This window comes from Oncorhynchus tshawytscha, linkage group LG03 (genome assembly GCF_018296145.1).
Source record: "Oncorhynchus tshawytscha isolate Ot180627B linkage group LG03, Otsh_v2.0, whole genome shotgun sequence".
In the NCBI taxonomy this organism is placed as follows: Eukaryota; Metazoa; Chordata; class Actinopteri; order Salmoniformes; family Salmonidae; genus Oncorhynchus; species Oncorhynchus tshawytscha.
This window is the reverse complement of record NC_056431.1, coordinates 21,061,891-21,076,938: the sequence shown is the minus strand read 5'-3', so window position 1 is coordinate 21,076,938 and position 15,048 is coordinate 21,061,891. Positions and strand designations below refer to the sequence as shown.

Below are 15,048 nucleotides of genomic sequence, written 5' to 3'. Positions count from 1 at the left end.
TTTTGGAGATTGGATTTTGTGAATATGTTTAAAATCCAATATCAAATGTATTTTAAATTCTCAAACAATGGTGGATGGTATTCACGGTAACGGGTTATAAGGGAGCAGGTAAACTAGCGGTTATAGTGCTGGCCCAGTAACCGGAAGGTTGATGATTTGAATACCCAAGCCAACAAGGTGAAAAAATTGTCGATGTGCCCTTGAGCAAGGCCTTTAACCCTAATTTGCTCCATGGGCGCCGTACTACTATGGCTGACCCTGTAAAACAACAGATTTCACTGCACCTCTCCTGTGTATATGACGATAAAACGTTTTTTATTATTAGATATCTTTTTTTGTTGATAAACAATGGTGGAGAATACTTCCAAGTCAATTCTGAAAAGTCTGAAATAAATAAATTTCTGACAAACTACATGAATCAATGCTATTATAGACAGAGAGCTATTCCATAAAACCCAGACTAACCAAAAGCGAGAAATTGCGAGGAGAGAGAGGGAAATCACTTCAACCACTTTTTGTATTGCTGACTGTATGGCAGTAGATTTTGATGTGGGGAGAGATAGATTTTTGTTTCCTCCTAGTCCCCTTACACTTCTTGTCTTGTTTTTCAGAACAAAGAATAAGCTGTGGTACTTTGAGTTTGGCACTTCTGAGACCTTCTCGGCCACATGCAAGAAGCTCCACGACTTTCTGGAGGTTGAGGTAAATACAACTGCCTGCTTTCAATTTTGGGAGATTGGGACTGAGTATTTTTATGCCATTGAATCCTATGACTTGTCACCTTTTAATTGCACTACTGTGTAATGAATATGTAATAATTCAACATAAACTACTCTGACTTATACTGTTCTCTGCAACAATAACACATACTGTTAACATGCAAAATGAAGTCTTTTGAAAGCAGACACGATGCAGTGAGAACAAGAAGCAAAAAGTAACGCACCTAGGTACAATCTCCCTGGGAGAAAGAATAATGCCTCTAATCTAGTGCACACCATTTTAAGACACTGAGCACCAGCCACCTCCTGATCCACAAATAGCCTTCCATTTGTACCAATTTCAGTCTTGAAGTGTTGAGGAGGGAGGGAGGCCTCCCCTCTACCCCTCCCACTCCCCTAACGGATACTCAGCCCAACACACAGGTAATTATCCCGGCACGGCCCTGCTGTGTGTGATATTGAGGGATAATGAAGGTGGTGTCTATCTGATCCATCTCCCCCTCCTCAGAGCCATCAGCGGTGGTAGAGGTCTTCATTAATTAGCCGTGGATGGCTACTTAGTATGGTACTGAAGGGGAGCAGGTTCGGTGTGGAATACATGCCATGTATAAAACTCCACTGAGAGAGAGGACAGAGAAGTGGCCTTTTATTACACAGCTGGCAACTGAGGGTATTCCTAATATGGATGCCGTACTAGTATAAGGTTGTTAGGAGTCATGGCTGGTGGCAGGTCCCCTTCTGGTGGACATTTACAGCTTGTCAAAGATCAAATGGCTTCGACATAAACTGTTAATCATCACTCAGCAGTGAACGCTGTCAGATGTGCGTGGTAAAGTTTTGAAAACACCTAACTGAGAAGCTCTGGCTCAAGCAAAATTAGCATGATCTACTTAACATTATTTTATTGCTACACAAATGTTTCAAGAGGAACACTTTGATTATTGATATGATGTAATCACTCTCTCTCTTGCTCCCTCCATTTGGCCTCTCTCTCTCTCTCTCTCACTTTCTTTCCTGACCCTTGTCCTTTGTAAAGTGCGATGGCATCACTCTGGACCTAGACAGCATCTCTTTGGAAGGCATCGCCATTTTAAATATTCCCAGCATGCATGGCGGCTCCAACCTGTGGGGTGAGAGCAGGAAAAGGCGGAGCAACCGCCGGGGAGGGAAGAAGACCCAGGATAAGAGGACAACAGTGCTGGACCCCAAAGAGCTTCAATTTGCTGTCCAAGGTAGCTATCGTAATGATTCATACTGGTGAATTTGAAATGTATTTATTGCAATTCCAACTTTGAGGAAACATTGTTCACATTGTCACATTTATTTTACATGGGGTATTTTACATAGGTCCTTTAAGGTCTTTTAAAATGTCAAAGGCTTGCTCATATTCAGGTATGCCTCTTACAGATCAGTACTACAACCAAACATACACCGGATAACAGGCTTGAAATGCTACAACTCAATGGCTGATCGGCTGCCATTTTGTGTATAGTTTTGTTAGCATAGAAGACCCTTTCTCCTAATAACCTGTGACACTAAGAGGCAAGACCTTGTCCAAGCTCACATTAGACCGATCAGAGACAAACTTTGGGACAAAGTTTTCCCTGGCGCTGGTATGAATATTTCACCAATGACAAGTTGAATCACAGTGCTTAAATTTGGTTTGGGATGAAGGGGTGCGGTTTAATGTCACTGTTTCGCACTGTCACTTGACTGGTAATGGCTTCTGTAGGTGGAAGTGGACAACCCGGCTTAATAGGAGCAGACTGAAGGAGCTCAGTGTCAATTCTGCTGCCTTTATGGGCACTGAATACAGAAATATGTCAGATGGGAAGCCCATCAAGGAGAATCTATGAATTAACACATATTATTGTTTAGGAGGAGTTAAGGTCAGCCGGTAAACTGGTGAACTGTCTACTCATGTCTAGTTTGCGGATGATCACCTTAGTCACTGGTTATGTTCCTGTAAACACGCATTTATCACCTTCTTAGGCAATACTATGTAGAGGGTTGTCCTCACATGGAGCAGCATAATGTAGGGAAGTGTAATTCACAGTGGACTAGGGCTACCGTTTACACCTTGATCACAGCGACAGCGTCATTGCGTTTTGGTACACCAGAAGTACATTCATTTCCAATGGAACGCTGCGTTTGCTTTGCAGCATCCCATTGCAGAGGCAGTTGCAGTGAGTTCTTTGAGGTGCATGCTTTGGAGTTATCAAACATATCATCAAATTGTATGCGTAGACCGCTTGACAGAAATGGGGAGTGTTAAACTTTTGTTGCACAAATGTCCAGATGATGCTACGTACCATTGTGCGCAATGATGCAGTAGCTGTGATCAAGGTGTTTGTATTAGAAGGTGTACAGTATTTTATTGCAAGGGCATTGGATCTTAATTTGACCAGCATTGTTGTAGCAAAATAATAGATTTAAACGCTTAGTCCATAATGTTGCTTGATTGGTGGTTAGGCTATTAGTTGGACAAAAGTATGCCACATGAAAAGTGCTATACTGTTAATACAACCGTGTTTTAGTGCGGGTTTTCAGTGAATTTATGTAAATCACTAAACTAAGCTGCCTTTCCTGCCCCGCAGGAAGATTCTCAGCAACAAAAGAGTGATCAAATTAAGATTCTACATCCGTAGAATGTGGTAGTATTTTGCTGGTGTATTATGTCCAGGCTTGATTAGATCATAGATCAACCAAATCAGATACATACAGTGCATAGTGAAAGTCAAATCACACAAGACTGGGTATGTGACAATTTTTCATTGTCAAATGTGCAATCATACCAAGGATGTTTTCATGAATTAGTACCACTGCGATGTACACTGCACTGTATAATAGGCAACCCATTGACTACATACTCTGGAATGTATCCTCCTCAGTTAACATCAAAGTACCAAATCCATTATCTGCCTGTGTGCTTCACCAACAGTGAAGTATCGAGGAGATTCCCCCTGCTCTTTAATTTCAGTCAATACGAGTCAAGCACTGATGAATGCACCCATTTGGATCATGCATGTTCTTTCTAATAACCTAGGGCATCATCCATTTCACTGAGTTCTACTCTTATAGACTGGGAGAGAGGCAATGGACAGAGCCTTAGAAATGACAGCTTTGGCAAGGGGGGTTAAGATGGTAGTGGTGGTCGGAGATGATCAATTAACACCCCATCGATACACTACAGTAGTCCCTCCCTTCCATTAATTCACCCAAAAATCATTTGATTTGGTGCAAATAATTTTGTTTTGTTTTATCCTAACCCTCAGCCTGAACCTGAAAAGGCACTTAGTGGCCAGTGAGTGAGTGCTGGTTGCTGGTTGCCCTTGCTGAAGGTGTGCTCAAGATGAGAGGCCCAACTTGTCAGATCAGAGAATGGAGTATTAGAGGGGCCCATAAACACCGAGTGCATTAGCCTGGGGGCTGTGGTGGGGCTGTGGTGGGGCTGTGGTGGGGCTGTGGTGGGGCTGTGGTGGGGCTGTGGTGGGGCTGTGGTGGGGCTGTGGTGGGGCTGGGGGGCTGTGGTGGGGCTGGGGACTGGGGGTCGTGGGGGCTGGGGGCTGTACACGTACCCAGAGCACAGAGTGCGAAGTGTGGATCAAACTGGGGGAAAAGACAACTGACCTTTCTGGAGCTGTTAAGTCATCCCGCTGTTGACGCCAGGAGACAAGCCCCTCAGGTGGAAGGGAATGGCTATGGGTGAATTATTTAGAACGGGGACAGAGGGGAGTGGCAATGGGGGGAGGGGGGGACTGATTCCCTGAGACATGTACCATGGAGATTCTAAAGGTGGTCTCAACGTCGTTCACCCACTCCCTCTCTGTCACTCTGCATGTTGTCAGTGGAGTAGAGACTGCCCTGGACAGGTATTTGACAATGACAAGGATGCTGCGACTAATCGTGCACTGTGACAACTCGATTATGAGGCGTGGGCTGCCTAATATAGGACTTGGCTGTGTGTGTAAGCCACTGTAACATCTCTGTGACTCAGTCTTGTCTTCTATCTGAGATAAGTCATGTCGATGTGCGATCAGGAACGATTTGGTCTTTATTTGGTCCCCTCTTTTAAAACAGATTGTTTTGAAACCACTATGAGTGTAAAACTACATTTGTATTATTTGTATGACTGTATTTTCCATTTATCTACAAGGACAAGTTTTAGTGCAAGCGATTAACCAAAATCAAGACCACGTTAACCACATGAGAGAGAAATGTACACAACACTACTACGAGTGATAGAGATAGAGACAGTTTGTGAAAGTATGCCTTATCTATTTTGAAGAACTCGTAAAATGATTTCTTCAGACAGCTCTGCAGCATACTTAGGCAGGCTAGCCTAGCTAAACAAGATGACTACAGACAATACAGTATGGCTTCTACTGCCAGAGCAGAGATGAGATGATGACTTTAAGGACTGAAAAATAATAAAGCCATCAAATAAAAATTAAGTAAATACACAACTGAAATGTTGTATTATTTCATAGTAAATTTCTATGTTTCTAATGATGTCTACCCAGTGTGAACCTGACAGAGACAATATTTTCAATGTTTTGGCGATTGAATCATCACTATTTTTGGCTTTGGAATTTCCATTAAAAAGCTCTAAAATCGGGGCCTCCCGGGTGGCGCAGTGGTTAAGGGCGCTGTACTGCAGCGCCAGCTGTGCCACCAGAGACCCTGGGTTTGCACCCAGGCTCTGTCGTAACCGGCTGCAACCGGGAGGTCCGTGGGGCGACGCACAATTGGCCTAGCGTCGTCCGGGTGAGGGAGGGCTTGTCCGGTAGGGATATCCTTGTCTCATCGCGCACCAGTGACTCCTGTGGCGGGCCGGGCGCAGTGCGCGCTAACCAAGGTTGCCAGGTGCATGGTGTTTCCTCCGACACATTGGTGCTGCTGGCTTCCGGGTTGGATGCGCGCTGTGTTAAGAAGCAGTGCGGCTTAGTTGGGTTGTGTATCGGAGGGCGCATGACTTTCAACCTTCGTCTCTCCCGGGAGTTGTAGCGATGAGACAAAGATAGTAGCCACTAAACAATTGGATACCACGAAATTGGTGAGAAAAAGGGGTAAAAAAAAAACAACAACATCTAAACCAATTTTTTTGTAATGCATGGTGCCAAAACATTCACCCGAAACTGAACCGACCACAAAAATCACTAATCGCTCAACACCAACAAGTTTTTATTTCTGCAAGATCTATGTTTCCACTTCACCCTCCACCTTTTGCCCATTTAAACACTGCATGATGAGTGGATGACGGTCTTCTCTCAGAGCGCTTGATGATATGTTCCAAAACCTCTCCGCTATGACCAACTCTCAACCAATAACACTTGACCAGAATGTAGTAGACAGATAAGTGAGAGCAGAGCCATATATTTGCATGGCTCTGAGTTAGAGAAACCTCTCCGGAAGTGCTGGTGTAACTAGTGTTGCCCTTTTAAAAAAAATCACTTGACAAGAAGAAAGAAAAATACATCTTTAATCGGTCTCTCTCGTCTGACACGTGCAACCAGTGCCTCTGAGCTCACCCTTTTCAAATCTGGGGAAACTGGAGTCTGTTCTTTCTTCCATGACTATAGACTACAGACCAGGCTATAGTTATGCATCCATCACTATTATTAAACGGGCACTGCACTGGTTGTAACAGTCAGATAGTATTATACAGGCATTCATTCATCCTTAAGTGTCACCTTTGCCTCAATCTAAGTAACGTAATAATAAAATCCCCATCAAAATCTGTCAGTTTAAGCTAGAGCTATCAGTTTATTTTGCATGGGCTGTGTCTCAATCCACCTCATCTGCCTCATCCACCTCATCTGTCGGCCATGGAAGGTGGCAGAGCTACAGCAGTGTTTGTCAGACCATGAGACATCCCGAAAATCGGTCTTCTCAAGAAAACATCTGTAGTGTCCCGAACAGTTTGGACTACAAACTAATATAAGGGAGTCTCTCGCGACCGCGATGTTCTCCATTATGCTCTACGACCTCCACATGTGTCACGGGACTCATCTGAAGTACAAACTAATGGAAGTAGTTTTGTGCCACAAAAAATAGAGTTGAATATTTAGCAAATTCATGAATGTGTTATTCATGCATTTCTATGGACTATAGTAGTAAAGGCCATATTCAATATTTTCTCAAATTATTTTATTTTATTTTTGGGGGATTCAATTCTAAATCAAATAGCTAAATGATCCATGGTATGACCATCTTAAAATAATTCAAAATGTTAGCTTAGTCCCTCACCCCTCCCCCAACGGCATATACTTAAACAACTGAAGTAGCCTCATGAAAATACTAATACAACCACCACTGTTTATGATAATCATATACCAATCATTAGTTATTTTCAAAAATAGACAAATTCAAAGCCTTATGAAGCCATATGTCCATTGACGACCTCCCTGCCCTGACCTTGGTTACTGAGAGCAGAGCACACTCCTGGCCCACAGTAAGCACTCTGGGGTATACTATATGACCAGTGTGTAGCCCCGGGCAACCAGGAATCTCCACACATTTATCCATCGCCGTGGTGACGCTGTCCATCGTACGTGTCAGCCAGGGGCTCTGTGAGCCAGCAGCGCTAACGCGAGAAGGCATGCTGGGGGGGAGGGCCCAGTATCAGGGGGCTAACACATTGTGTACACACACACACACACACACAGGCATGCAGGCAGGCATAAACACACACACAGGTGTGAACACACACGTATTCACACACAAGCACACACGTGCGAATGCACACAAACACGTGGGAACGCACACAAACTCTCTTTTTAGCTCTCATGCCAGGGCAAGCTCTCCATTCACAATTTAACACAGAGGGTGCCGACCCAGCCTGTTGCTATAGTTACAGCTGGACACTACCCCTCAACAGTAACATCCATAGAAATGCAAATATGGTTGATTTATATACTGTGTCAAAGGCATCACTCAAACATCTTAGAAGCCCTCAACATCAGCCTGACCCTAGCAGCAGCAACCTAGCATTAGCAACAGCACCATACAGCACGATCAATGACAGCATGCTAGTTTGTTCTACCATACCCACCAAGTCCCTAAAATGGGTCTTAGTTTCAATTAGTGTCTCTCTGCACTCCCAACAGGGCTTAATTTGCAGAGGGGTAGTCTGAGAGTAGGAGGAGTAACAGGCCCGCTGAAACAGATGGGCTCAGCGCGACACTGGGCTTCCAGCAGGGGCAAAATCAATGCTCATAACTTCAAAACAGAAAATAAATTAATAATTATAGGAAGACAAGATTGCTTTGCATTGCCGGTGCAATCTAATTAATAGGTGTTTTGTTTATGGCTGCTGGTTGTTGTTCTTGTTGCTTCTTTTTTCCTTTCAACAGTGAATATTCAGACTTCAGAGAGCGGAAGGCAAACTGTGCACCTTGAAAATGAAGCACACTTCCTTTTTGCCTCTTTTATCCCTCCTGTTCTCATCTTTCTTCTCCTCCTTCTTCTCCTTCTCCTCCTTCTTCTTCTTCTTCTTCTTCTTACTCAAGATGCATGGATTCCAGAGTTAACCAATGGCTTGATTTAGGATCAATTCAAACTGTAATGCTCGGCTCAACAGGATGGTCGAGAGATGGTCTGAGTTCTATGTGTGGCTGTGTTTATGTCTCCGTGTCTGTTAGACCCGTCAGACCAGCTGTTGGAGGTGGTGGGTCTGGAGGGAGCCATGGAGATGGGACAGATCCACATCGGCCTGAGGAGCGCAGGAAGACGCCTGGCCCAGTGCTCCTCGGTCACCATCAGGTCGGTACCCCTTGACCACAACCACTGATCACTGTCTGACCACAGTCGACCTTCTTTAATCCCATCCAGCCGTTTTGAACACTGACAACAACATAGAAACAATCTAGATGGAAGACATAACAGAAGTCAAGAATCATGTTTTAAGGGGGATTTTTGTTTTGTCATTGTCAGGACCACCAAAGCCCTCCCCATGCAGATTGATGGAGAGCCCTGGATGCAGACTCCCTGTACTGTAAGTCATGTCAATGTTCCGTGTATTGTGATATTAATGCATGTAGAATGTGCTGCACACAGGTGGTTCATATAGAAAGTTCATCATATAATTGTCACTATGCTCCCACATAAGAGATGAATGCTTTAAAGTACCCCGGCAGAAGTTTCTTGAGAGGGAAGTTGCATTGTTTTAAATATTTGTAATTTATCATAACTGACATGCAATAACACGACCCTTTCTTTGAATGTGTTCACCTGGTCCCTCAAACTACCCCCCTGCACAAGTACAAGTGTTTGTTTTCTTTTACGTTTTGTTCACTTTTCAAAATGAAATGGCTCAATTTGTGCTGATTAAACCAGTGTTTGCTTTTAATTACAATCTGACAGCATCACAGATGAAGTGGAGCCAGAATTTACATACAGATCTTTCAGTTATTATGGGAGAATCTAGTGCATGACAAAACAAGTAGTTTATAAGTGCACTTGTGTCTGTTGGCAAAACTCCACAAATCAAAGTTAGGCTCTGACAATACATAATTGTGTGTTGGATGATTTCCATGGTGAGTTACAGACGTCTCGATGCTGAATTTTGAATCAGTCAACCTGTTAAAAGTTCATTAAAATGGGATGTTATCCAACTAATTATTAACAACAACCGTTATGCAAATCATGTCTTGCATACATAAGATAATTAACCACATTAATTTGCACTTATAAACATGTATTACTACATCTCTATTGTACACTGGAATAACCTTTAAAGGGCCATACATTTTTTTTAAATATATAGAATCATTGATTATTGACGACTATAACTTATAAATTCCTTAATTATCTTAGTTTAACTGTTGTACACCATCAGAACCCAAAATATACATTTGTTTTACTCCAGTCAATTGTAAACAAACACTGACTGTGTAGCTTTAAAACATGGTTAAAAGTATCAATTTGATCTAATGGATGTTCAGTCCCAGTATTGATAGCTTTGTTTGGTTCCGTTCTCCAGCCCCATCCCTCAGCTATTTACCAAAACAGTGGCAGGGTAGCCACTTTGTTGTGCTTTGCAGATTGCCCCTTTAATTCATCTATTTGAAAATTAGTATCAATTTCTTTACCATAAAATACAAACTCTTATAGCCCTTTAAGCTTTCAAACACGGCCAGCTTCTCTTTCAAGTCCTTATTTTGTGCTGAACCTTTTTTTGACCTCAATTCTCATGGAAAGGTTAATTTGTCAATTAAATGATACTCCAGTAACATTCAGTTCAGTCACGTTGAATATGATTTGGACATCAAGCCCACGCACAATAGCAACGACTACAGTGTTAGAGTTCATGAACGATGAACGGCACGCGTCTCTTTGAAGTAGAAGGGTTTCTTTTATGCTGATGATACTGTTCACCTCGCTCATTATTCTTGTTTATACTGCGAGGGCTATAGTATAATGAGCTGCGTCCAGGTCAGGGCATACCTTGATGGTTGATATTTACCTTCTCATTAATCTGTGGTAGTTTCACCTTTTCTTCTTCTGACATACTAATAGCGTCTAATACTCGTAGAATTAAAGCATCAAGCTTTTCTCTGTGGTCGCTTATTGGAATGGCAAGATTACATTATTACACAGGCCATGACCTCCCTTGCTGTACAGTGTACAGATATGTTCAGTGGGTCCGTGTGCTCCATGTTATGAAAGCATTCACCCAACCATAGCATACCACCATGTAACTCTGTCCTGTTTCCCTCACTCTCTGTCCACACCAGATTGAAATAGTGCATAAGAACCAGGCCCCGATGTTGATGGGTCCCCCACAAGGCAACAGCTTCTTCTCCTCTGTGATCCGACGAACATGCAGCGAGAGCAAAGACTGAGAGAGAGAGACTTAGCCTTCGGCCTCTTCTCCAGAGAATCAAGCCGTCTTACCCACGGAGGTCGCTAGGTGTGATGCCAGGATGCTAATTTGTTAGCCTAGCTCCATTTGGGTCGCTAGGTTATGATGCTAGGATTCCAATTTGTTAGCCTAGCTCCATTCAATAGCATACTGTAGCTGTGCATGCTACTTCTGCCATGGAAATGTCAGTGCCCCCTTACTTATTTAGAGTGAGGAACTACAAGGACAGAAGCTTTGGTTCATGATGCGGTGCCACTCCACAATGCCAACACAGTGGTATTGTCCCTCTGGAACAGTTGTTTACCTTTCCAGATTTCAACTTTATACTGTTACGATGGCATGTTTTTTTCTAAATGTCATTTTTATAGTGGTCTTGTGCAACGTGCCATGTGGATCAAGTCCTTTGAAGGAAGTGACACATTTCTGTCAATCATTGAAAATCATTTGTATGATAAGGTATTGATTTATGCGGCGTCAATGTTTTGAATGTGTTTGCGTTTGAACACCCCCAATGCATGATGGACATTGTTTTACTGTTTATGAGGTGAACATATCTTTCAGGGTGCATAAGGACAGTGATGACATTGAGTTAACATATACTATAAGCATTTGGTCTAAGTTAACGTTTCAGGTTATTTGCTTCGCATTTCTTTGGGCACTGACTATCTCTTCAATGTTGACTTCATCAGAGAATGGATTTAAGAATCTCAAAGGCTCTGTTAGGTTTCCCACAAAACATGTTTGACAGGTTCTTGCTCAAATGTCTTGCAGCTGGATCATAGAAACTATTTCCATTCAGGCTCATAGACCAATTAAGGAAAATGAATTGGTAACAAATGCATGCACATGTCACATGACATATACACTTTTTCTATATTGCACGGGATATCCAGACAATTTCTTCTAATTGTGCTGTGCACATCTTGAGTTGCATGGATAACCAAGATCTATTTTTTGAACGTGGAATTGTACTGTGTTGTTCATTTTGGAAGTAAAACACTTTGTCAGGGTTCAACTACTGCCTTTCTCTCACACTAAATGAAATCATATCAACCTGAAATCAACCTTTTGTGGTCAGGGAGTCCTGTTTTTCAGGGGCAGGTACTCAGGTATTTTTAAGATATAATATTGCTCAAAGGTTTATACACTTAACTATTATTATAGAAAAACCTTTCAAATAATAGATTTGAGTACATCATGTAGTACAATTATCACAGTCAAGACTCCAGAGCAGGTTTTGACCTCCTTAGGTCATTGATTTGTTCAGTCTTTTTCAGCGGTTTGCCATTGAGCATGTTTACAATACATGACTCATACATGCATACATTAACCAATTAGAACTCAAGTCCAAATTTGAAATTACTATTGACATACTTGAGCTAGAATTGAAGAATCAATCTTGAGAATCAGTCTAATCAATTTGCATGACTGGGTTATTCAGAGACAAGAAGAATTTCTGCATTCTCCCTCTAGATATCTGCAGAGGCTATTTGGTCTGGCATATAATGTGCAGATAAGTAAGACTAACCATAAGAATGGCCTGATATTGTTAACCTGAACAGTATATTGTATTCTTAATTTCAGAAATCTATAGTGACTTTTTATTATATTGACATCATTTGTCCAGTTTTCACCAAAACCTCTGACCCATATCTCAATATAATATACTACCAAAGATAAACAGAACGAAAGGCCATATTCAGATCAGATCCATATACTATCTGAAATTCTTCAAATCTGTTACACATGAATGACACCCAAACAGTACATGAATAGATACAAGTTTTCAAGTGAAATGCATTCCTGCATGTTTTCTAAGTACAATTCAATGATAGAAGATGACTGTATTGGATTTCTGTCTCTGTTCAAAGTCCCATCCTGCTTATGGAATATTTGGTTCCACCAACTTTTCCATTACTTTGCTCTGTATGTGCAGTGTTTGCTTTGTACAGTGAAGTTGTATTTTTGTACACAATGTTATTTTTCTGCGTAAAGCATTGCTCTCCTCTGTAAATCACGCCAATGTGTTCTTCTGTTCAAAAACTGAACAGAACATGAAAACAATTAAATGTTGTTGTCGTTTGACATGCTCACCGACATGTCTTCTTACCTTTGACCCTGTTGACACCTAATGGCACTCAATGGCACAATGTCACCTGAGACGGGTTGACTGTCACCGACAGGACACTCACGATCCTGTTAGTGTTCTTACACCTGCTCTAAAGCTATTTATATGGTGGATACACTCAAGCCATGAGAGATGCCTGTCAAACTTTCTTATGGCTCATGGTATGTCACACTTGACAGTGCTGTGTACCGTTTGCACCCTGATCCTGCGATGACCCTTCAATGACCCTGTAACATGCTTTTTTCTTGTTGCTTGAGTCAACTAAATCAATATAGGATTAGTCTTAAAATAAATGTCCCTTAACAAATCTAATAATTTCCTTTAGCCTACATTACTTTTAAAATAATAATGATTATATTACATAATTTAAATCGTAACTCCTCATTCATTATGATCTCATTTATATCTTTACTGTAGGCTTATGTGACACATAAAACAATCAATGCCTTCTGCACAAAGTAACTACATGGTGTTGCTACTAATACAATACCATGTAAAATCTCAACTGGAACACATAGCTAATGTTTGTTTTCCTAACTCTCTAGGGATGAGGCAAATGAGTGTGTTTACCTCTTCGCTTGGTGTCAGATGGACAGGACACCTACGCTTGACCTGTGTTTCTCAGGCCTCCGGGGGGTTCCACAGGAGTGACAAGATAATTCACTTCCTATCCCCATCAATGTCTTAGGCATCAGGTAGCTTAGCAGTCAGAGATTTATGCCAGTAACCGAATGGTCGCTGGTTTGAGTACCCGACCCGACAAGGTGAAAAATATGTCGATGTGCCCTTGAGCAAAGCTCTTAGCCCTGATTTGCTCCAGGGGTGCCGTACTACAATGGCTGACCCGGTAAAACAACACATTTCACTGCACCTCTCCATTGTGTGTATCAATACAACATGTATTTTTTAAATGTAATAATGGCCATAGAACGGCTTCAAGATTTCTACTGACATATAACACCCTTTCAACTGAACATTACATGTGTTTCTTTGATATTTTCATCAGCCATGCAAGTGTTTTGATTAATGTAATAACCAATTTGTATATTATTAGAATAAATGTTTAGAATTTCCCCCAAATCATTAGATTTTTATATTTGACATTAACATTTGAGTAATTTAGCAGACAGCTTATCCAGAGCAACTTAGAGTTAGTGCATTCATTTAGTGCATTTATAGCTAGCTGGGACAACCACATATCATGGTCTTAGTAAGTACATGTTTCCTCAATAAAGTAGCTCTCAGCAAAGTCAGAGCTAGTAGGGGGCGGGGGGGGTCAGGTGTGAGTGTTAGTGATATCTTTATTTTGTAAAGCACCAGACTGCTCTCACTGTGTGTCAGTGTCGTATTGACTGTGATGCAAACCTGTCCTCAGTTGCCCAGTGACCTGTGATTTACTTACAGGTCAGTGCCTTCTGCAGGTCTGAGGCACACAGCAGTGCATCCCTTACATTAGGGGAGAGCTGCAGCTTTAGCAAGTCCCTCTAGAACCACTTCAAAATGCTGTTTCCATGGTCACAAAGTGTGTGTGCTCACATCTGTGTGTGTGTGTTGCCTCTGATTGAGAAAGAAGGACAGAGGGAGCGTGTGTGTGTGTGTGTGTGTGTGTGTGTGTGTGTGTGTGTGTGTGTGTGTGTGTGTGTGTGTGGGGACATGTTTAACTATACGTGTTGGGACCAAAATGTGACCAACTGGGGACATTTTGTTGGTCCCCACAAGGTCAAATGCCATTTCTACGGGGTTTAGGGTTAAGGTTAGAATTAGGTGTTTGGGTTAGAATTAGGTTCAGGGTTAAGGTTAGGAGCTAGGGTTAGTTTTAGGGTTAGGAGCTAGGGTTAGGTTTAGGGTTAGGGTTAAGGTTAGGGTTAGGCTAAGGGTGTGTGTGCATGCGTGCGAGCGTGCGTGTGTGTGTGTGTGTGTGTGTGGGTTGGTTATTCTATCCTTGTGGGGACCTAAAATCACAAGGATAGTAAAACAAGGAAAAACATTCCTCGTGGGGACATTTCCCATGTTCCCATGAGGACAAAGGCTATTTTAAGTTTAGGGGTTAGGTTTAGGGTTAGGGTTAGTGGTTAGGGAAAATAGGAGAACATAAGGTTTGCGTGTGTCTATGCGACTGCGTTTACGCGACTGTGGGCGAATGCGACTGTGTGGGTATGTGACTGTGTGTGTGTGTGTGTGTGTGTGTGTGTGTATGTTTGATCAAGAACGTGCTCTGAGAAACATGTTCTCAAACAAAACAAAACAGGTTCTGTACACAGGTAACCTATTTCCTTCTTCAAATGTAGTGTTATGTTCTGTTAATTACTGATGACCCCTTTAAGGATGGAGCACCC

The 15,048-nt window shown here is 42.1% G+C and overlaps 1 protein-coding gene across 3 annotated transcripts in view; it reads left to right on the top strand.

Annotated features, from left to right (window-relative positions):
* LOC112223025 (diacylglycerol kinase beta) overlaps window positions 1-12,677 on the top strand; it is a 58,757-nt gene extending 46,080 nt beyond the window's left edge. For all 3 annotated transcript variants that reach the window (XM_042312093.1, XM_042312096.1, XM_042312086.1), the window contains 5 exons: window positions 612-702; window positions 1,756-1,951; window positions 8,363-8,483; window positions 8,655-8,715; window positions 10,457-12,677. In XM_042312093.1, the coding sequence (XP_042168027.1) occupies window positions 612-702; window positions 1,756-1,951; window positions 8,363-8,483; window positions 8,655-8,715; window positions 10,457-10,564 (577 nt within the window). In that variant the 3' untranslated portion in view covers window positions 10,565-12,677. The remainder of the gene's footprint in view (window positions 1-611; window positions 703-1,755; window positions 1,952-8,362; window positions 8,484-8,654; window positions 8,716-10,456) is intronic.
* Window positions 12,678-15,048: the final 2,371 nt, after the last annotated feature.